Genomic DNA, 22,551 nt, shown 5'->3' on the forward strand with positions numbered 1-22,551 from the left:
GGAATCTTAAATATCTAAGTAGAAAGATAGCTTCTTGGCATATAGCAAAATATAAATATTAGGATAGTATCACATTTATTTGTTGAATGTCTACTATATTCCTTGTAATAATTTCTAAAGATATAGAGGAAAAGTAAGACATACATTACTTTTCTGTTACTATTACAAAATATCTAAGGTAGTCAACTTTAAAAAATGAAAGGTTTATTTTGGTTCATGGTTTCAGAGTTTCAGTCCATGGTCACTTGGTCATCTTGCCTTGGGCAATACATTACACAATGGAGGAAGCATGTAGCAGAGGAGGGGCTATTTACCTCATGGTGGCTAAGGCATGTCCCCAATGATCTAATTTCCTCCCACCAGGCAGTAACTTTAAAAGGTCTACCACCTCCCAAGAACGTCATAAGCTGGCAAACAAGCCTTTGGCAAATGGGTGTTTGGGGCACATTCAAGATCCAAACTACAGCAATAAGGTTCTTAAAAAGTTTTCATATTTACTAAGGGAGATGGACAGGCAAGTAAGTAACTAAAATAATTAAATTGCAATCTAGTTGCAGTGATAGAGATTGTGTAGGGTGCACACAGAGGACCGAGGAGGCAGTGAGAGATCAGGGAAAGATCTCAGAGAGGTGAGACCCAGCAGAGTTCTGATGATCTGCAGGCCCTGATGTAGATCATCTCCCAATGAGAGAGGAAAGAGGAAACTAGAGGGGAAATCCAGACTGACCCTGTATGCACAGCTCGACACTGACTCATAACCAGGGAGTAAGAGAAGGACTAGAGAACCCTAGAGAATTGGGGACAATGTCTATTAGTGGTCCTGTAAAAGTCACAGTGACCTGTGGTCTGACTCACAGACTCACACTGAGGTTCTCTTTGATGGTATTCTCTCTTGGACATAAGTTTGTAGATGGGTGGATGGCTACCATTACTTCATCATGGGAACCTACAATTTGGGGACATGTGGCCCTGTGTGGCATTCAGAATTCTATGGCCACAGAATGCTCCCAACTCAAGCCACTTTAGGAAACCAGGACACTATGCTGGGATTTCAGATGTCGGAGGTTGTGGCTCTTATTTATTTTTCCAGCTAATTTTTGTTTCAAAAAATAAAAATAAATTTTAATAGGATTTAAATAACCCAATTTAAATGACCCAATTTGTTCTTTATAATGTTTATCTACTTTTTTCTTAAACTGGCTAAAAACAACAACAACAAAAAACCCACTTTTTTCTTATAAAATTCACCTTATTTGATGACTGTCAAAATGCAGGTATCTTCCCAAGTGTAGGTTCTTTTAAAATGCCATTTAAAGTCAGCTAAGATTTTAATAAGTGTATCATTGTGTAAGATAGGGGAAGTTGGGTGAATATACCTGAAGCCATCTATAGTCTCTTTGCAACTTTTTTGCAAATCTGAAATTATTTCAGAATTAAATTATTTTTAAAAGGAAAACTAAGGAAGACTTCAGTCCTAGGAATTAAGCCATGTGGCCTCTCATCCATCAAAATCAGAAGATGAGTTTCTTTTTTAAGTATGAATAAAGTGAATCAGAACTGAAAGTCTGACTTTTTATTAACTGATGGTTAAACTCCGAATATATTTCCAGAACCAGTTTAACTAGAATATTCTCAATAGCTGCACCCTCTGCTCCTAAGAGTGAAATAAAAACTAGTGAACTTCATGAGTCTCTTGTCTGATTTACTTGGTAAACACTTCTTGCTGACGCTCATTAGTCACCATCCATATTTACAAGCTAGAAAAATGTTATTATCTCAAAGGCCACAGAAATGTTCCCACCCCAAGCCACTTTAGAGAATCATGATATCATGGAGGCAGGCAGCCCTTCCTTTGAGGACTGGGGAAAGAGTCATTGAATGAGGATGATGTGTCTGTTTCTGAAGGAGCTTGCCTTCAGATTCCTTCAGAGATGGAGCCACAGTGGGTAAACCGCCTCATGCACTGCCCCACTTCAAAGGGAACAGAAATGTAAACAGTGGCAGCACACCAGGATCGAGTATCTTTGCATTAACTACCAAAAGTCAGGAAAGAGAAACTAGGTGTTTATTTAGGTCTGCCATTATTATTGCCAGATTTTCTTTTAATGATGAAAAACAAAAGTAGAATCTGTTCAGAAACAAAAATACCACAGAGCTTCAGGATTACTTTTCAACCATCCCTGGGTCAATTTTTTTTTTTAATAAAAAACAAAAACAATTTAAATAACCCAATTTGTTCTGTATAGTGCTTGTCTACTAACAGGCATCTCCAATTCAGGAATTCATTAAAAATACAGCACAGAATGTGATAATCTATTTAAGAACGTATTCCATTCCATCAAACCATATAGATTAGTGTTCGTATTCTGGTAACATGGTCTAAAGAATGAATTTCTCTTTTTACAAGTGATTCCTCTTAGATAATTCAGTTTAAGAATGGAGTTAAGCACAGGCTTTGAACACCCAGAGGGGGGGAAAAAAGACTCAAAGTGATTAATATCCAGGATGCAGCCAGCTAACCCAGGTTGACATTTTAAAAAATAAAATAAAAATAAAGCCCACTCTCTTTGAAGTCGTTGAAGGAGCAGTCTTCATGATTCAGAAAGATGTTCTAAAGATCAAATAGCTCCAGGAAAAAAAAAATAGAAGACCTTGACTCCAGTGCTTTGAGCTATCTGTTAGGTGCCACATTAACTAATCCTATCATTTAATCCCTCCAGACTTCTATGGGTTGGGAGTTAATAATAACATTTTCTGGATGAAAATGCTGAAGGTCAGAGAAATTAAGCAGCAACCTGGATCAATAGCTAGTGAACAGCAAAGTTAGGATGAAAATTTAGATCTACCACCTACATTCAGCTGCAAGGGTACTGAATATAATTGCAAGGAAATTTTCCTGTTAATAAGATCTGGATTTCCCAGTTTCTGAGTGTGTCCTTAAAAGAAGCCCTGAATGGAATTCTTGCCACACCAGATGGTCAGGGATTCCCCTAAGATATTGACTATGAGAAAAATTAATGAAGATGGCACTATGAAAAAAAATTTTAAAATCTTCAATAGATACTATTTATAAAAGGCAAAAAACCATAATGATTCATATGAATGAAATATAATTTTTACATTTCTTAGGTGTAAACTTAGTTTAGGTCTTTATATTTCTTCTGAAAACTGATTTCTATGATTTATTATTATTTATTCTACTTATTTTCATGATGTGTTTTATTATCCTGCTATTTCTTTGCTTCTTTTTTATTTCTTTCCTGCCCTCTGTGGATTTATATTATTATTATTATTATTATTATTATTATTATTATTATTATTTAATTCTCCACTCTATATCACCCCACACATCCCTGATTTTGATACACACTTCTTACTCTCTGGGAATTTTCTCAAGTCATCTTAATCTTTAATGTTATCACCCGATGAATTCTCCCAAAGTAATGAAAAGCTCAGAAAATTTCAATTTGAAAAGTATATTTAGAGGAATGAACAACTTAAAGAGAACATTCATAACTTTCTACTTTGAGAAGTTACTATGTATGTATCATTTATAAACTTTCTATCTTAGTTTTCTATTTCAATAAATTTATTGTGTGCCAGAAAAATAGATTATATTTAGAATTACAGGTAAGAGTAAACTAAAGTTATTGTCCTCCTTCATTTTTGTTATTTTCATTATTTATAGAATGCATTTTTAGTTTCTGCAATCAAATCCATGTAAATAAGACCCTACATAATATAGTGTGTTAACCTTATACAAAAGGAAAAAATTAATTTTCAAGTTTCTAGACCAATAAGGCTGGTAATTCCTGTACAATGCCAACTCAACATGGTAAACTGGAATACTTTTTCCAAAGTTGACAACAAAACTATAGTTTCCCAAAATTTAAATTATATATATATATATATATATATATATATGTATGTATATATATATATTACACTTATATACATATGTATACCTATATACATGAATATATACATATGTACATGTGATATTCATATAAAAATTCCAGTAATAGCAGTGTGTTACACATTAATAACAGCAACAGCTTTTCTAGGTTTTAGAATTATTTAAACAAAATTGTAGAGACATCCAACATACTCCATTTTAAAAGGGGTGGCGGGTGTAAAACTAAAACAAAAACCAGAAAAAGTGAGGTTCTGTTTCTATTATGACACATGGTGCCATTTTTTTTGATTAGCTTCTCAATCATCATCTGAAAGGAAAACATTCTCAAGTAACATCATTAAAAACAGGTCTGATAAAGCATGGTCATTACCACCTTCATTTATGTTTTTTAAAATTTGTGACCTTCCCTTCTGAATGTTGGCCTTCTCATCTAAAATAGGCCATTTTCCCTTCACTTTGGACAATCACAATAAATTCTCACTAGGCTTCTAATTGGCAAAAATCTAGCATTGTATCAACAGTTTTATTTTATAACATCTTCTCTTAATTCTATCACTTTGGGCTTTATGTGTTTTGAAATTATATTATTAAGTGCATACATATTAATGATTGTAGCTCCTTTATGGATTCTTTTTCAAACTTTGGGAAATGTTTTTCTTCATCCCTACTAATGTTTTTCTCATAAATTATGTTTTGTCTGATATTAATATTGTTGCCACACTTTTCTTTTGCTTGGCATTGTCCCACTGTTTGGTATTTTTCGATCCTTTTCTTTCCAACCTTCCTGTTACTCTGTAGCAGAATATAGCTTGAACTTTTATATAAGAATTTGTTTAAGTAAAAATTAGTTCTTTGTATTTATTCTGAAAACTTATTTCTATTATTTGTTAAGATAGAGAATTCTATGTTTTATTACGCTGGGTTTTTTTCTCTGCTTATTTTTTTTTTAAAGAGAGAGAGAGAGTGTGTGTGTGTGTGTGTGTGTGTGTGTGTGAGAGAGAGAGAGAGAGAGAGAGAGAGAGAGAATTTTTTAATATTTATTTTTTAGTTATCGGTGGGCACAACATCTTTGTTTGTATGTGGTGCTGAGAATCGAACCCGGGCCGCAGGCATGCCAGGCAAGCGCGCTACCGCTTGAGCCACATCCCCAGCCCTTCTCTGATTATTTTTATATTCCTTTTCTGTTTTCTGGTGGATTGACAAGTTTTCTTTTTCATTATCTAATTGATCTCACCCTATAAACACTTGGATCTTAAAATTATAAATCACAATGCTATATTTTGATGATTACTCTTACATTTTCAGTATACAGGTAATACTATAATTCTAACAAAGTTCAAAATCATATCTCTAATCTTCTTAACTAAGGCAAAAATCTTATCAATCTTTAACATCCCATCTAACATCACATCTGTCATCCCCTGCCATCTTTCTTAAGTATTATTCAAAATTTTACTCTTTCTAAGAATCAAATAGCTTTAGAGTTAGTAGTTGAATGGCTCCTCTAAAATAGGCCACCAATTTTTTTCACTGTTTTCTTTTTCATGTCACTTTTTCCTTCTGTTTTCAATTTCTTATTGCTGAAATATATTTTTCATTAGTTCTTTCAGTGACGATCTTTGGGTAGTAGACTGTCTTTCATGTTTGAAAATATCACTAATTTACCCCAATCATTCAGATGAGCATTGAAATCTAAGTTGGTAAATCCTTCCGTGGGCATTATCCCATGGCTTCCTACAATTATTGATGAGGAATTTTCTGTCATTCTAACTATAATTCTTTGGTTGTTAATCCAGTTATTCTTTCTGGTAATGTTCATGTTTTTCCTCTTTACCTTTGACAATCCATATTTTTATTATAATTTGTCATGGTGCCTGTATTAGTAATCTATTGTTATGTAGTAAAATATACAGAAACTTAATAGCCAAAGACAACATTGGACAATGATCACTTCATTTCTATGAGTCAGGAATTCCAAAGTGGCTCCGCTGGGCCAGTATCCAAATCATGTTTACAGTCAATCATGTCCTCAGTCATCTGGAAGCTTGACTGGGCTGGAGGGTCCAGCTCATTCGTTGTTGCAAGTTGATGCTGGCTGGTGAAAAGCCTCCATTTCTCCCCATAGAGGTCCCTCCTTGGACTGCTTGAGTGTCCTCACAAGATGGTGTCTTTCTTGTCCTGGAGCTTTCCTGAGCTCTAATAAATATGAGGAGGAATCAGTAATATTTTTATGACCTATCCTCAGAAGCCATGAGTGATCATCTCTGCCACATTCTATTTGTCAGAAAGGAGTCACTAAGTCCAATCCACCTCTAAGGAGAAAAATTAGACTCCCACTTTTCCAAGGGAGGATTTGTGGATGCATTTCAAAACCACAACAGTGTCAAATTATTTTTATTTATCCTACTATGCACTCATTTCCACAGTGGTTTACAATCCCACTGCCACTTGGAAACACTTGACAGTTTTCAAGTACTTCTGCAAAATACAGATCCTCAGGCTCCAGACCCAAAAAAAAAAAAAAAAAAAAAATTGTATTCAGCAATCTCAGTCATTTTGCCAGCACTTATTTTTTTCAGCCTCACAAGTGCTTCTGATAAATTTCAAGTTTTAAAAGCCACTACTTTAATCCATCTAGGTATTCAAATATTTCTTGAAGTATGAAAAATCTCAACTGTGTTCTCTTTGAATATTGCCTCTTGGCCTTTCCCCTTCTTTACTTCTCACCTATCTGTAAGGATATAGTTGACCCTCCAAGTTTGTTTTCTCCATTTCGTACTTAATGTTTCACATTTTTTTTCTCTTTGGACTGAGAGCTGTGTAATTACATAATACTAACATCTTTTTTACTGATTCTTCCGTTGACCTTGTCCAAGTTTGAGTTTATCGTATCTTTTGTATGTGTGTAATTTTGTTCAGTTATTGTATTTTTAATTTCTAGCATTTTTCTTTTTTTAGGATTATTGATTGTATTTCAATTTTGACTTTTTGCTCCTAATTCCCTGTTCCTTTTTAAATAAATATTATTTTTTAAAAATTTTTTTGCTTCTTATACTTTCTTTTTGAATGGCTTTATTTTCTTCCGGAGTGAATTAACTCCCAATTCCTGCATTAAATGTCTTAGCACTTGTTTTCCCAGTGTAACTGTGAAGTTATAATTTGCCCTTTACATTATCCTGTCTTTGAAATAATTTTTCCCATTTCCAGTAATTTTGGAGGTTGCTTTTAGGAATTCTTCCAGCTCCTGCATTTTAATGAGGTGCTGTGAATGGAAGTTCTGACCCCCAGTCTGTCATGATCTGGAGTTGGCAACTGGAAGCATGACACACATTGAGCAACAGCACCAGGACTCCTTCTTGAGCCTTCCACGGATAAGCTTCTTTCACTCTTGCCCTTTGGTTTCAAGGAAGGAACCAAAATCTCCAGTCCCCCACCCCAGCTGGTGCACTGCCAGAGAGATCAAACTTTAACCCCTGCTCCCTGTTCAGAGAACCTGCACCCAGGAGTTCCTGCTTATCTATTGTGTTTCGCCTGCTTCTTATGAACTGAAATATTCATTTTGGTTTTGAACATAACTTTGTCTTTTTAGGTAACAAAGAATTATAACTTTTCTATTATTGCTGTGTACTTTTTCTACCTAGATTACTTATGAATTCACAGTACCATCCTGATTAGTAGTCTTCATGATATAATTATGACATATCATCATGCGAATTCTACTCAGTGGAATACGTAATAAATTAAAATGTGTATTATTATTGGAAAGAAGTCAAAAGTATCCATATTTAAAGGTGATGTTTTTATCCATCTAGAAAACACAAGAGTATCGACTCCAAAGCTACTTTAACTAACATAATAATCCTATACTATTCATAAATAAAACACACCCATGTACACACATCTAGATAGTTTTCTTACATAGCAGAAATACCTGTCATAAATTAATTATAGCCTGCTTTTTAACCAGGCAGCCTAGATACAGAGCCTTTCTGTTATATGCCACTACATGATTTATTTAATCATTTTTTAAATTTAATGTAATTTTATTTATTTTTATTTGTTCTTTTTAGTTATACGTGACAGTAGAATGTATTTTGACATATCATACTTACATGGAGTGTAACTTCTCATTGTTGTGGTTGTTCATGATGTGGAATTACATTTGTGGTATATTCATACATGAATATAGGGAAATTATGTCCAATTAATTCTACTGTCTTTCCCATTCCCATCCTCCTCTCCCTCCCCTTCCCCACACCCATCCAATGAACTTCCACTTCTCCCTCCCTGCCCCACCTATTGTGAATCAGCATCTGCATATCAGAGAGAATATTCAGCCTTTGGTTTTTTTGGAATTGACTTATTTCACTTAGCATTATAATTCCCAGTTATACCCATTTACCAGCAAATGCCATAATTTCATTCTTCTTTATGTCTGAGAAATATTCCATTGTATAAATACACCATGTTTTCTTCATCCATTCATCTGTTGAAAGGCAACCAGGTTGGTTGTATAGTTTAGCTATTGTGAATTGAGCTTCTATGAACATTGATGTGGCTGTGTTACCATACATAGAATGCTGATTTTAAGTCCTCTGAGTATATGCCAAAAAGTGGGATAACTGGGTCAAATGGTAGTACCATTCCAAATTTTCTGAGGAATTGCTGTACTGCTTTTAAGAGCAGTTACACTAGTTTGCAGTCCCACCAGAAATGTATCAGTGTACATTTTTCTCCATATTCTCACCAACATTTATTGTTACTTGTATTCTTGACAAGTGCCATTCTGACAGGAGTGAGATGAAATCCCCGTACTTTTAATTTGCATTTCTCTAATTGCTAGTGATGTTGAACATTTTTTTTACATATTTGTTGACCATTCATATTTCTTCTTCTGTTAAGTGTCTGCTCAGTTCCTTTGCCAATTTATTGACTGGGTTATTTGGGTTTTATTGGTGTTAAGTTTTTTGAGTTCTTTATATATCCTGGAGGTTAGTGCTCTATCTGAGGTACAGGTAGCAAAGATTTTTCTCTCATTCTGTAGGCTCTCTCTTCATGTTCTTGATTGTTTCCTTTGCTGTGAAGAAGCTCTTTAGTTTGATACATTCTCATTTATTGATTACTTCTTGTGCTTTAGGACTCTTGTAGAGGAATTTGGTTCCTAAGCTGATATGATGGAGATTTGGGCCTACTTTCCCTTCTAGTGGGTGCAGAGTCTCTGATCTAATGCCTGGGGTTCTTTTTAATCCTAATCACTGAGATAAGAAATGGACTAGTACACCTGGAAACTGTCTGAAATTCGCATGCTCAGAGAATCTTTTTCATACATATCCCAAATCTTTCCCTTCATGATTTCAGCATTCAACTATTGCTCAAACCTTCCCAAAACACTTCTCTAATACCCTTCCAAGATATTAGAGGGTTAGCCATGTCATATTTGACTTCACCTCCAAGTTGTTTAATTTATTTGCATATTTTTCCTCATGATAATTTTATTACCAGAAAGAGGAGGTTCCAATGCTATCCAACAAAGAGCACAGGATGTGCAGTATCAGCCTCCTCTGAGACCTCCACTCTATGTAGACAAATTCCTATTATTTTTGCAGGGGGCTTCTCTCTATTTTGTCACCAAAAAGAATGAAAACTTTTTCAAAGTTCTGCCTATTTTCTCTTTCTTTCCATCAGGTCTGCCTGATTTTTCAAATGTATTTCTTTTATTTCTGTCAGGGAATCTTGATGGCTTTGCTTCCTCCTATATAACAATAGATACATCCTCCAAATTTCTTCACTGTTCAACTAACAGAGTGAACTGAATAGAAAAAAAACTTATTCTATCTTTCTTAAAATTAAATCTCACATACACATAGACACAGTCAAGTTAGGGAAGAAAATCCATAATAAGAGCAAAATGTATAAAAATGGGTGTTGGATATTCGTGGTTTCCAATAGATGTTACTGGAATCCTAGGTCAGAGACTTGACTTAGGGAGTCCCACCAGACAGATTCAGTCACCCGTCACCTCAATGGTCTGATTAGAGGGATTGGTCAGTGGTGGTAAAATAATATGACCATAACAGGAAGAACAAGGGATGGGGGAGAACTAGCATCCCAATCCTTGTCTTTGAGGATACTGACAAGAGCTTCCGGATTATACAGAAGAAGGAGGGTAAGAGAAGAAAATGACAAGTGAATACAATTTTCAACATTTACTGTTGCTCTTCAGCTTGAAAAAGCAGGGTTCAATAAGGATGTATAGTCAGGCAGTCCTGGCCAAACTGTAGTTTGTCTGATCCTTATTTCAGGTTGGGATTTATGGGGTCCTGTTGGTACCAGGGAAATCATTATTGCTTGAGTGGGCAATTTGGTTCCTATCCAAATTTTTTTGTTTTTTAACAAAGTTGATCAAAATGGGTTGTTGTAATGATACTGAGTGTCCCACAAATTATTCAAGAAAATGATGAATCATTCCTTCATTTGAATGTTGAAGCAAAATGAATAGATTGTATCAATAAGAGTAGTCAGTCTCTATTCTACTGGACAGTCCCAAGATAGCAAAAGGAAAACACACTCTAAATCCAAATGGAAAAGAACTTAAAAAATTAAGTATTTTATTTATTCTGAAAAAGACCATGTGATATTTTAGGAGGAAAAAACCAACAATGAAATTATGACACTGAGCCCAGTATAGTTCTAACCCTAACTCCGTAAAGAAGATTTAAAAAGCAACTTGGAAGAAAAAACCAGTGCATTACATACAAAGCACTTAAATGAGAATTTAACAAGAAATGGGAAGAAAGGGCATGAAGCAGAAAATTTTAAAATTAGTAAGTGGTAAAACAATAAGTTCAGAATCCAGGAGAAATCACACCAGGCTAGACGAGCTAGACACACTGACAATCAAGACTCCAGTTTGATCCTGAAATGACCAAAAAGCTGACACCTTGAATGTGTGTACTCAAGGTTAAATAGATTTTATGGGTTATTCTTCCATAATTTCCCCTAATTTAAAGTAACCTCAATTGTGTGTGCATGTGTGTATATGTGTGTGTATTAATGCAGAAGCATGTATTATATATTAAGATGCATATTTGCATTTATTCGTAGAAAGAAATTTTGGTAATTTCTACGTGGAAGTTAAATTTCTGGTAGAACCAAATTTCATATTGAGAAAACAACAAATCCTAAACATTCTTTCATCTCTTACATTGTTTCTATTGATCCATAGTAGAGGAAATAGGTGTATTCTTTCAAAACTTCACTTCTCCCAATACAAAAAAATAAATAAAATTAAGCAAAATAAACAGTAATAACAACAATAACATCAAAGTGAAAAACACCAAAGGGAAATCAACATTTTTCCAACAGGGCCTATGCTTCAAGCATATAGTTCAAATGTAGTCCAGTAACACATCCATGGAGCAACTTTGAAAGGAGACTCAGAATTGATCTGCACTTGACCTAGAAACCCGAAAAAAGGAGGGTAAGAGAAGAAAATGGCAAGTGAATATGATTTTCAACATTTACTGTTGCTCTTCAGCTTGACTAGAATAAAATTTTGAAGCTTTAATAGCTGTGAAATAAAAACACTTAGTATCCATAGGAGTCATGGCCAGCCAACCACTCAGAAATACTTGACAGGTGGAGGAAAGAAAAAAGACAAAAGAAAGAATTTTCTTCCAATCTTGGAAACAAGTACATTGTTCCAAGGAACTAGAAAGCCTGCTTAGCCCCAAACTATTCACATACAGTTTTTGAGGCTTTATCTGGACCAACTATTGGACCTCCATTTGCTTTTTTTGATTAAGGTCTATGATACAAATGCTAGTTTCCAGGGTCCAGATGGAAACCTAAGATTCAATAGTTAAGTCACCAGGCACTCTTGGGTACGTTGCAAAACTCCAGTTTCTTCATTTAGAGGTTTGTTTGACAGACAGCCTCTAAACCTCCTTCTAGCCATATGTTCAAAATTCAGAAGTTTTAAGTGATCTTTGACCTGACTACTTAAAAAATAAAACTAGAGTGTGCCACTGACTTGGTTGGTGGAGGTAGTAGGGAAAGTTCAAAGTAAAATCGAATTGAGAAATCATAAATTCATTTAAATTTAAGGAGATGAGGTGTTAAGGGTAAAAACGAACTCCATGGGGTGCCAAGAGCAGAAGACTCCATGTCTGAAAAGAGGGGTGAGTTCCTGACTCAACACGTGCAGCAAACCTTAGATTCTTGGTCTCAAAACTTAATTAAGCTCCATGACAGAGATATGGAGAGAGTTCAGAGATGATGGAGGATATGAGTTCTCCACAATCTCTGAAGAGAGTATTCTTGTCATTTAAAGCCATTAGCTCAGCATCACTATTTTTTACTTATAAACAAATATTATAGTCAGCTGATCATTAAAAAAGATCTAAATTGACACAAATAAATAAATCCCCCAGAAAGGAAAAAAAAAATAGAGCTTCTTGGGAGCCAGGGCTGGGGGTGGGGGTGGGCGGGTCTTTATCTGATATAGTTATAATAAACATTTGGGAATAATTAATTTGGTTTTTGATTTCTCTCATCTAGGGTCCTGTAAAGTTTATGAATTCTCGACCCTTTATATCCAACTTAGAAGCTTTTAGATTTTTTCTCTGACCAGCGCTTCACTGGCAGGTCCCCCGAGGTCTTGACAGGCCCCCCTCTGCTCTCTGAGCAGCCTCTGGGAGTTAGATCAGAGTGGCAGATCTCCCTTGGTGGTAGGCTCTGGTTGTGCAGAAACCCCCTAATCCTCTGTTTACCACAACATGAGTCTATTGCCATAGAAATGATAGCTGAGATCCCAGATTCAACATCACTGACTTCATAACAGGGCCTCAGTAAGAGGAGAAGCCAAGCTACGAGGGGGAGCACGGTTTCTGAGAATAGTGGTACTCTGTTGCTTTGAAAGAAAGGGCCGTTGTCTGCATTAAGATAGAAATGCATGAATGAGCTGTGCTGTGGGGTACGCTGTAGTTTATTCTCTGTACAACACTGCCTGACGAAAAGTAGTAATTGGGGATTTTATGGAACAGTTTGCTTTCAGAAGGGCCAGCAGTTCCCTCCATCACAGTCAGTTCTTATTGAAAGAAGAAGCAAGCAGTTTCTAATGAATCATGCTGCATGAATTGATGTTCTGAGGTCAAAGAGTTCCCTTTTCATGATGTATTGTTTTGTTTGTGTGTTTATTGTGTTTGTTTGTTGTGTCTTGTTTCTATTAATAGAAGAAAGCGAACCTGACCAGGATACTAAAGGTATTTTTTTTTTTTAATTTCTGTGCTGCTGCTTTTTAAATGTAAGGCCCTTTTGCAGTCAGTTGCTATGCCTGACCTTACAAACTCCTCTAAGTGCCCTTATTCTGTCAAGAAACAACAAACAAACCATGGGGGATATGAGGTCACAGCATGTAACAGCATCAGTCAGTCGATAGGCTGCTCTGTTATATGATCAGCTTATTGGCCATTTACATTTCTTAAGACTCGAGTCAACAGGAATATTTAAATCAGGTGGTCCAAACTCTGGAAACAAAATGAAACGAAATCAATCAGAACAAAAATATACATCTCCACAGGTTGGAACAGAAAGTTACCCTTCCCTAAAAGACCTCTTTTCTGAGTCGATGGGTGGGACTAAAATTTTGGAGAATGTTGAAATGTCATGGAGCCAGATTAGGCTTTATTCTCCACTTTCAACAGGATGAGAAATGTTATGCAATTGCTCCAAATTGAAAAAAAATATTTCACTTTAATTGCATGCAGACATATACATTTTTGTGGAATGCGGTTAGAAGAAAGTGACTAAAAATCAAATTTGTAGAACACGAGTTTTCCATCACTAAGTACCTTGCATCCTGAGTAAACCCCAAGTTTGTGCTCTGCTGACCTAAACTTTGGTGCTTTGGGGATGAACTTCATGAGTTTTCCTGTGGTACAATTTGACTTAGTACCTCTTTATCTTTGAGTCTCCAATAAGATACAGGTTGAGTCTCCCTTATGTAAAATGATGGGGAAAGTGTTTCAGATTTCAGTTTTTCAAATTTTGGAATATTTGCATAGATGTTATCAATTGAGCACCCCTAATCCAAAAATCTAAAAATCCAAAATGCTCCAAATTTGAAAAATGTTGAGAATGATGTTATCTTTCATAGTTAGAACTGAAAACAAATATAGATGTATAAAAGTCTATCAGCATTTTAGATTTCAGAGAATTTTTTCAGATTTTAGATTTTCAGTATAGGCAGGCTAAATATGTATTTGAAATATTTTCCTCTTTCTAAATACCAGGTATCTTACAACTAAATTTGCCTGGTTCTGTGTGATTTGGGGAAGAGAGTGAGAGTTAAGGTTTTTTGCATTTTTTGTTTTTTAAATTTTTTCAACATGTTCTGATCAGTCATTGTTGGTTTCAATCATGTAGAAACCTCTTTTAGGTAAGCTAGAAAATAAGAAAGAAAAGAGTAAGAAAAAGTAAAATTCATGTACATTCATCTTATCCTTTGAAGTAATTGCTCAGAAATAGAAATTGACCAGAGACTTAAATATTCCTCTGACACTGCTCCCTCACCAAGAAAAGAGAGGTAGTTCATTTCAGGCCATACTGCTCATTAATTTCAAGAGAGCTTGGAAAATGCAGGGGGAAGTGGAGACACACACAGAAAATAAAACAGGTTGTGTTACAAAGAATTTTTAATTCCTGGCTGCATAAGTACAGTTTTGAATATAAGATTCTTAATCTGCAGTCATCTCTGCAAATCTGCCCAAGAAAAGTAAAGCCCAAAACTCATGAACAGATTCCCTGAGAGAAAACCCAGGGATAAATATATTGCCTGTGTCTATCTTTCATTTTGCAGAAGAATAACAACTTGCATACCCACAGGAAAATGAATGGGAAAAAACCCACAGTGAATTGGAGAATGATAGATAAGGCTAAATACAGGAAGAAGAGCTTGATGATTTTTTCTTAAAAATCCATATCAAACCATTATAAATATTTTCTAAGTTACTAAGTAATTTTATGCCCCTTCTAGTAAGCAGTTGACTTGTTTATGTAACAAACACTGATATTTAATTTCCTACAAATAAATTACAAAATAAGTATATTTAATGCATATTTTATTGGATAAGAAATCTACCGAATTACATTTTAAATGAATGACTTAGAATGTATTTTTAGTTTGTGGCTACCACTGTAATTCTGGGGATTTACTCCTGAACTACAATCAAGTTTATTATTGCGAGTGTTTTATTATTGATGGGCATTAGTCTGGTTTTTGTTTTTAATTGCAACTGACTTTATTGTTCTCAGTGATCTCAAATGTGATGGAATTTCTTTCACTATCTCTTCACCTTTCATAGTTAGAATTGAAAACAAATATAGATGTATAAAAGTTTTTTTGCTGATAAAGCTGGATTGAAAATCAAGCTTTTGGAGCTGGGGTTGTGGCTCTGTGATAGAGCGCTTGCCTGGCATGTGTAAGATACCGGATTCCATCCTCAGCACCACATATAAATAAATAAAATAAAGGTCAATTGACAACTAAAAAATGTATCTTAAAAAATCAAACATTCATTTTAAAAATTAATTTATTCATTTATTCTAATTAGGTATATATGAAAGCAGAATGCATTTTGATTCATTGCACACAAATGTAGCACAATTTTCATTTCTCTGATTGTACATGATGTAGTGTCACAACACATGTGCTGTCATACATGTACCTAGGGTAATGGTGTCCTTCTCATTCCATCATCTTTCAGGCCCCCATCCCCTCTCTCCTCCCCTGCCTTTGCCCCCCTCCCCATTATGGGTCAGCATCCACTTATCAGAGAGAACATTCTACTCCACTTAAAAACTAGTGTAACATAACCATAACTTGTTTCCCCATCCTTCTCAACCTCTCCCCAATCTTCTCTATTTCACTCCTAGTTGTTGGATGGAGAACCCTGACCTGATGAAATTGCTATCTATCTATCTATCTATCTATCTATCTATCTATCTATCTATCACACATCAACCTCTACCCTTCCTATATGCAGACTTACTGGGAGAATGTCGGTCCAAAAAAGGGCTGAAATGCTCACACATGTATATGTCCCTTCTTGCAATCTCACCAGAGAAGTCATTCACTCATTCATCCATTCATTTGGCAAACACTTATTGGGAACTTACCGTGAACCATGCAGGAGGCAGGTATCTAGTACATAAGGGTCAGCCTGTTAAAGGGCAAACCTTGTCCTTGAGATACTTACAGTCCAGGGAAAGAGACTGACAACCAACAGAGGAACGGATTAGCAGTGATGAAGTAGTGCTAAGGACTAAGAGGAGAGATGGACCAGGGTCAGGGGATGAAGAAAGGAGGCAGTAGATAAAGAGACATTTGAAACCCTGAAGACATTTAGACTCTGCTTTGAGAGCAGAGGAAAACTGAAAGGAAGGGTTGAAGATAACTTTCAATACTGGGGAAAAGGGCTGAGTTTCTATTTGATCTTTTGGAGAAAATGTTAGAGAGCAGGAGGGACCAGATTCCCTTTAATCCCTGGTTTCCTTCTTCTGTTAACACTTCACACTTAACAAGGCGACCCATTATCAGCCTAAAGGGCAAACATGCTCCCTTCAGGGAGGAGATCAGCAGTTTATCAGCACAGTCTTAAGCTCGAAATGCTACTAGCAATGTCAGTCTCTCTTTCATTTATTTATTTATTTATTTATTTATTTATTTATTCATTCATATATGACAGCGGAATGCATTACAATTCTTTTTACACATATAGAGCACAATTTTTCATATCTCTGGTTGTATACAAAGTATATTCACACCAATTCGTGTCTTCATGAATGTACTTTGGATGATAATGATCATCACATTCCATCATCATTAATAACTAGATGCCCCATCCCTTCCCTCCAACCCCTCTGTCCTATCTAGTGTTTGTCTATTCCTCCCATGCTCCCTTTCCCTATCCCACTATGAATCAGCCTCCTTATATCAAAGAAAACATTCGGCTTTTTTTTTTTCGGGGGTTGGGGGGGATTGGCTAACTTCACTTAGCATTATCTTCTCTAACTCCATCCATTTACCTGCAAATGCCATGATTTTATTCTCTTTTATTGCTGAGTAATATTCCATTGTATATATGCCACATTTTAAAAATCTGTTCATTTATTGAAGGGCATCTAGGTTGTTTCCACAATTTAGCTATTGTGAGTCAGTCTCTTTTATGTATCTCGCTAGAGCCCCTAGAGATTCTGATATGGGGTGAGAAATGTACTGATTAAATCAACTTCAACATTACTTTGAACTATAGAACTTTACTCTGATTTATTTACACATTATGCTTAACTAGGTTGTGCAATATGGATCATTAGAGGTTTTGCAATGATTCCAGATGATATTCCAAGTAATACCAGCCAAAGGGAGGGGGAAAAAGCTGTTAATTACAGCAATATAAACTGTCCCTGATTTCTACATTTCCAAGAAGAATTGAAGTACCCAAATTAAAATTCTTGCCTTTATAAATTAAGACATTTTCTTATCCTACTCATCTTCAGCCAGAAGGTTCTCATTCAAGTTCAAGGTATTGTCAATGTTATTAGATCACTTTTCCAGCACCTATAAAATTAAAATGACCCAAGTCCAAATCTCTCCAGGATCTTACTTGTTTCCGATTCTCAGAGGCAAAGAGACCCATAAGATATTCATTGCAGTATTCTCACACTCAGAAACCATAATACCAAATACACAAGAGTTATTTCAGCCAAATGATGCACAAGGACTCAAATATTTTGTACAGTCTAGGTCTCTATTTTGTTATCAGAAACATTAAAAGGAAGATCCCTGGGTGCACTCTTCTAGGATGCCAATCAGTCAGGGTTCCTTGTCGAAAGTCCACAGCCTGTGAACCTAGACTAAGTTGGTAGAATGAGAATTCAAAGACGACCACACATTGCATCTGGGTGGTATGTCCTTTATAATTGTTTTAATCTATAAGGGATTACTTCTCCCTTCATTGTTATTTTTTATTAAAGAAACTAAATAATTTGCCCTTTTAAAATTTTCTGTATTCTGACTTTTACTGAAATGCTTCTCTATGGTGATGTTTAGCACGTTCCCTGAACCCTCTGTATTTGTAGGTTGGCAGTTAGACCCCGGGAACCTTAAAATCGGGTTCAATTTTTTGTTTTGGGGGGCACATATACAGTTATATTTTAAACATTTGATGTCTTTTTTGCCTTTTATTTTTAAACCACTTGTTTCCTTTGAAAAAAGCACCTTTATTGCTTTTCTGTTCTCCTGGCTTTGGAATCCAATATTTATGTGTCTAAATTCTATATTTCCACTCGTAGAATTCTCAATATCAAGAGACTGTAAATCAAATTCAAATTTTCTAAAAAGATCCAGTTGTCAAGTAAATCACATCTTCCTTTATCTCCTTGAATTATATAATCCTTTTTAATGGGTATTCTAACACAGCTCTTGCCTTGATCTGTCTGTCATTGTCTTGCACGTCTCCTGTCTAGTATACACCCTCTCTCCATACTTTCAAAAATCCAAGCTCCACAAATGTCAACTAACTAGAAGAGCTAAGCTTCAAATCATAGTGTTAACTAGGGCTTCATACTCTGAGGTTATGTTCTGTGCTTAAGTCCTAGAAAACAATGGACAGGAGAAGAAACGATTATACTTACAGTGTAACAGGCAATCAAAAAGATTTAACAACATTTTAAAAGGAAATTGATTTGGGGTCAGAAGACATAAAAACAAGTTTCTCACCCATCGCTTTTTTTACTTTGAGAAAAGTAAATTGAGTGGGATTTGATTTCCACGTCTATAAAGTAATAACAGAAATCTGGTCTATCTCTGAAGCCTCTTCCAAGTTTAATAATTCTGAGATTCTAATTACCTTCCAATTTATGATACATTCTGGGCCTCAACCCTATTCTTTAGTTAAAGGTAGAACTTCTCACATCAAAAGAGCTTCATTTTATTTAATGAGGGAATCCAGCCTCAGAAAGGAACATAAATTACTCGTTCTCCTACCCACATTTTATCTAAAATATTCTTTTTTGCCAATATGTCAATTCAGTCTCTGAAAAGTGTGATGGATTTTTGTCTGACCTCCCCCTTAGATACTGAGAGGGTGCAGAACATGAATCAGTTATTTCTTCAATTCCATAAAGTATATCCTGTGCTCCCTCTGATCAGGGACTCTTCTGGGTACTGCACATAGCAGTGAATGAAACTGGAAAAATTTTTGGTTTCACACAATCAGATAGTGGTAAGGTCTGCAGAGATGATAAGATTGGTTGATGAGAGAATGAATGGGCGAAGGCTACACTGTGTGTTGGGTGGGTAATGATCCTTTCTAAGGAAATGACACTTAAACAGAGACTTAAGCCATACAAAGAATCTACCATATGTAGACCCAGGATGAGTGAACCAGATGGAGAAATAGTGGGGGCAAGCTCCTAAACTGGGAACGTGGCTGGTGATGCAAGATCCGTGGCGTGAAGGCCTTGGAGGCCAGGGATTTGGTGTTGACTTTAAGACAGAGGGAAACATGGTGGGATTTGCATTTTTTAAAGGCCGCTCTACCTTGGTCATTCTCTATTGGAGAGTCACTCACCACTTCTGTCTTCCTAACAGTTTTTGCCAGAATCCTGCGGGCTCCTGAATCCCACAATGTCTCCTTTGGCTCCTTTGTGACCCTGCGCTGTACAGCAACAGGCATCCCTGTCCCCACTATCAGCTGGATTGAAAATGGAAATGCTGTGAGTGTCATGTGTATGGGGACTTGTTTGGGGAAGACCCATTGGTGGTGAAGTTCAAGACAGACCACAGATTTGGGGAGTTATTTTTATTTCTGTCATTGGTCCCACCTGCATCTATTTTTGTCCTGGAAATCACTGTCTTCGAATTTGGATGCCAGGAGTTGCTTCTTTTCTTGTATCACTGGGAATAGTCAGAAATCGAATGCTTTCTTTGTGCCTTTGTGTAAAAAAGGAAGAGGTAACAAATCCTTTCCATGCATTTTCATAAAATCCACCAGTGAAAGATTAGTTCCCTGCTGGAAGCTACTTTAGGGAAAAGCAATCTGGAATTAGAATCCACATCTGTCAGTTCAACATACCTTCCTTCATTTTTAATAGTGGTATTAAGAGCTAACACATATGAGGTAATGTTTTGATCCAGGCCCTGCTTTTAACACTTTATTTTTTCATTCTATAAATATATGTTGAGCATGGGAGCATTGAGCATTACTCTAGGTCCCATAGAAACAGGAGCAAATGAAACAGGCCAAGATCCCTGCCCTTAAAGAGAGCTGGCATCCTGATGAATAAAGACAGACAAACAATAAGACAAAGAAGAGACTGTGTATTTTATGTAGATTCTATCAAATGCTGTGAAAAAAATAATAAAGGTAGAAAAGAAGACAGAAAGATTGACCGTAGGGAGAGAGAGTCTGTTTTCAACAGGGTCAAGCTTCATTAAAACAAAGACATTTGAGCAAATCTCTGAGATGAAGGAGATTATGTGCATAGCTTGACAAGATAACCTGACAAAGGCTCTGAGATAAGGATATGCATGTTCTATCAGAGAAACAGCAAGGAAGCCAGCATGGCTAGAGGTGAATGAGCAAAGAGCAAAGCAGGAAGGGGTGTGTGCAGGCCTTGTGGATCCTACAGATTTGGGTAGGTCATGGAAATAACTTTGGCTTTTATTTGCATGGGATGGAATACCATTGTAGGTCTGTTTCTGTTGTCTGTTTTCTTTCTGATTCTTGTTCATTGTATTCTGTTTTCTTGTGTGCCTCGTTATCTTTGATTACATGCAGTTCATTGTATTGAAAAAATATCAGAAACTAATTTGAGGTCTAGATGAAGGTAATTTCCCTTGGAGAGAATTTTTTCTTGTTTCTGCTAGGGAACAAGAGCTGCAACTAATCTTGGACTACCTCAAAACAAGCTCAAGGTTTGAAGCTCCTTGGACATCCCAGATAATTATAATGTATGCTTTATAATTATAATGTCATTTTTTATGTGGGCTACTTCACTTGTAGTTCACACTGAAATGTCCCTGATAACTAGTTCTTTGAGTTCTCAATTTATTGTATCTTTAATGCTTTTATGGGCTCTGAGTTTAGATTTGGCTATCCAAAACAAAGTTCAATTTTTCTGGCTTTGGAAAAGTAGCTTAACCATGGAGAGTATCTAAGTTTTGTTATACCTGTTAAAAATTTTTTTCAGAATTTTAATTTGTTTGTGTGAGGATTTGTATGAATAACCTAGCTTATCCAATATCTGAAAAAGGAACCTGTCATAAGTTATTATTGTCATTATATTGTATAAGTTCTATCATTTGTCTATTTACATTTGATTTTCATGCAATTTCTAGTTGCTGATATGCTTAATGCATTAGGTAAAGTGAAAATATGTTAATTCTTAATTTAATAATTGCTTTTAATTGAAAGATATTTTATAAGCAATAAAATGCCTTGCCAGCAATTATATGGCTTTTTGATGAACATGTAGTTTTCACTTTGAATTGAAAAATTTCCTTTACTTGAATCACTTTTATTCCTTGAAACATCGTTTTGTTTGTTTGTTTGTTTCATGGTGTTGTTTCAAATTGCTCCAAATTTTATTCTAGATTACTGCCTCCATTTTCAAAAATGGGAATGGTCTATTCTTTTAGTGCGCTATTATGATTATGCTGCTAATAATATTATGCCAGGCTTATAGAATTGTTGGTACATTTATGTATTTTCCTTTGGTACAGAGCTGGAGGTGAGGCAGATGAGATGCAAATTTCTCTCAAACTTAGATGTTTCCTCTACTGTATCTCTGACTAATGCTTTTCTCCTCTCCACGTTCTCTCTAGTTAGATTTGGTTCAAAACATCAATCTTTTAGTTCTTTTGGTTTTGCCTATTTTTGTGGAGAGATAAGGGTAGCCCTACATAGTCTGTATGCATTTCCTCAGGCTCTATTACCCATGATAGTTGTCCACCATAGAAAGCCCCAACAAGGAAATCTCATCCATAAGCTCTAGCTCATGAGTTGATGCCTCAGCCTGGTGCTCCATGCATATATAATAGCCCCCCAAAATTCTTCAGGTACCTTGCTGATTTCTCTAAGTATACTTCTGCTTACAGCTTACCTATCTCACCTTTGAAATTTTCCAGGACTCTTGGAAAAGTGTATGTTTGTGTGTGTGTGTGTGTGTGTGTGTATGTCTTTTTTTTTTTTTAGTTTAGTTGTCGATTGGCCTTTATTTTATTCATTTATTTATATGTAGTGCTAAGCATCAAACCCAGTGCTTAATACAAGGTAAGCAAGTGCTCTACCTATGAGCCATAACCTCAGCCCCCAAAATGTGTTTCTTCCCCTCCCAGGAAACCTCTTCTTTTGTGTTGGATTTTAGTTACTTGATATTAATCTATCTATCAATCCATTCACATCATCTCTCTTAATCTTCCAAAAATTACTACAAATGTCTGGTCCTTTGATTACGATACCTTCCATCTTTCTCTGAACTTATTTTTCTTGATTTTAGAGTTTATTTATATGATAAGATTTCAGGTGGAAAGAGAATAAAGATATGAGCTAAAATGATTATTATTGTAACTT

General features: G+C 35.7%; 1 protein-coding gene across 4 annotated transcripts in view; it reads left to right on the forward strand.

Moving 5' to 3' along the window:
* Nucleotides 1-22,551, forward strand: part of Musk (muscle associated receptor tyrosine kinase) — a 104,352-nt gene that overhangs the window by 32,223 nt on the left and 49,578 nt on the right. For 2 of the 4 annotated variants that reach the window (XM_026391162.2, XM_026391163.2), the window contains exons 6-7: nucleotides 13,150-13,179; nucleotides 19,569-19,693. In XM_026391162.2, coding sequence (XP_026246947.1) covers nucleotides 13,150-13,179; nucleotides 19,569-19,693 — 155 coding nt within the window. The remainder of the gene's footprint in view (nucleotides 1-13,149; nucleotides 13,180-19,568; nucleotides 19,694-22,551) is intronic. The other 2 variants (XM_026391164.2, XM_026391165.2) reach the window with 1 other exon arrangement.

Source organism: Urocitellus parryii, chromosome 4 (assembly GCF_045843805.1).
Source record: "Urocitellus parryii isolate mUroPar1 chromosome 4, mUroPar1.hap1, whole genome shotgun sequence".
In the NCBI taxonomy this organism is placed as follows: domain Eukaryota; kingdom Metazoa; phylum Chordata; class Mammalia; order Rodentia; family Sciuridae; genus Urocitellus; species Urocitellus parryii.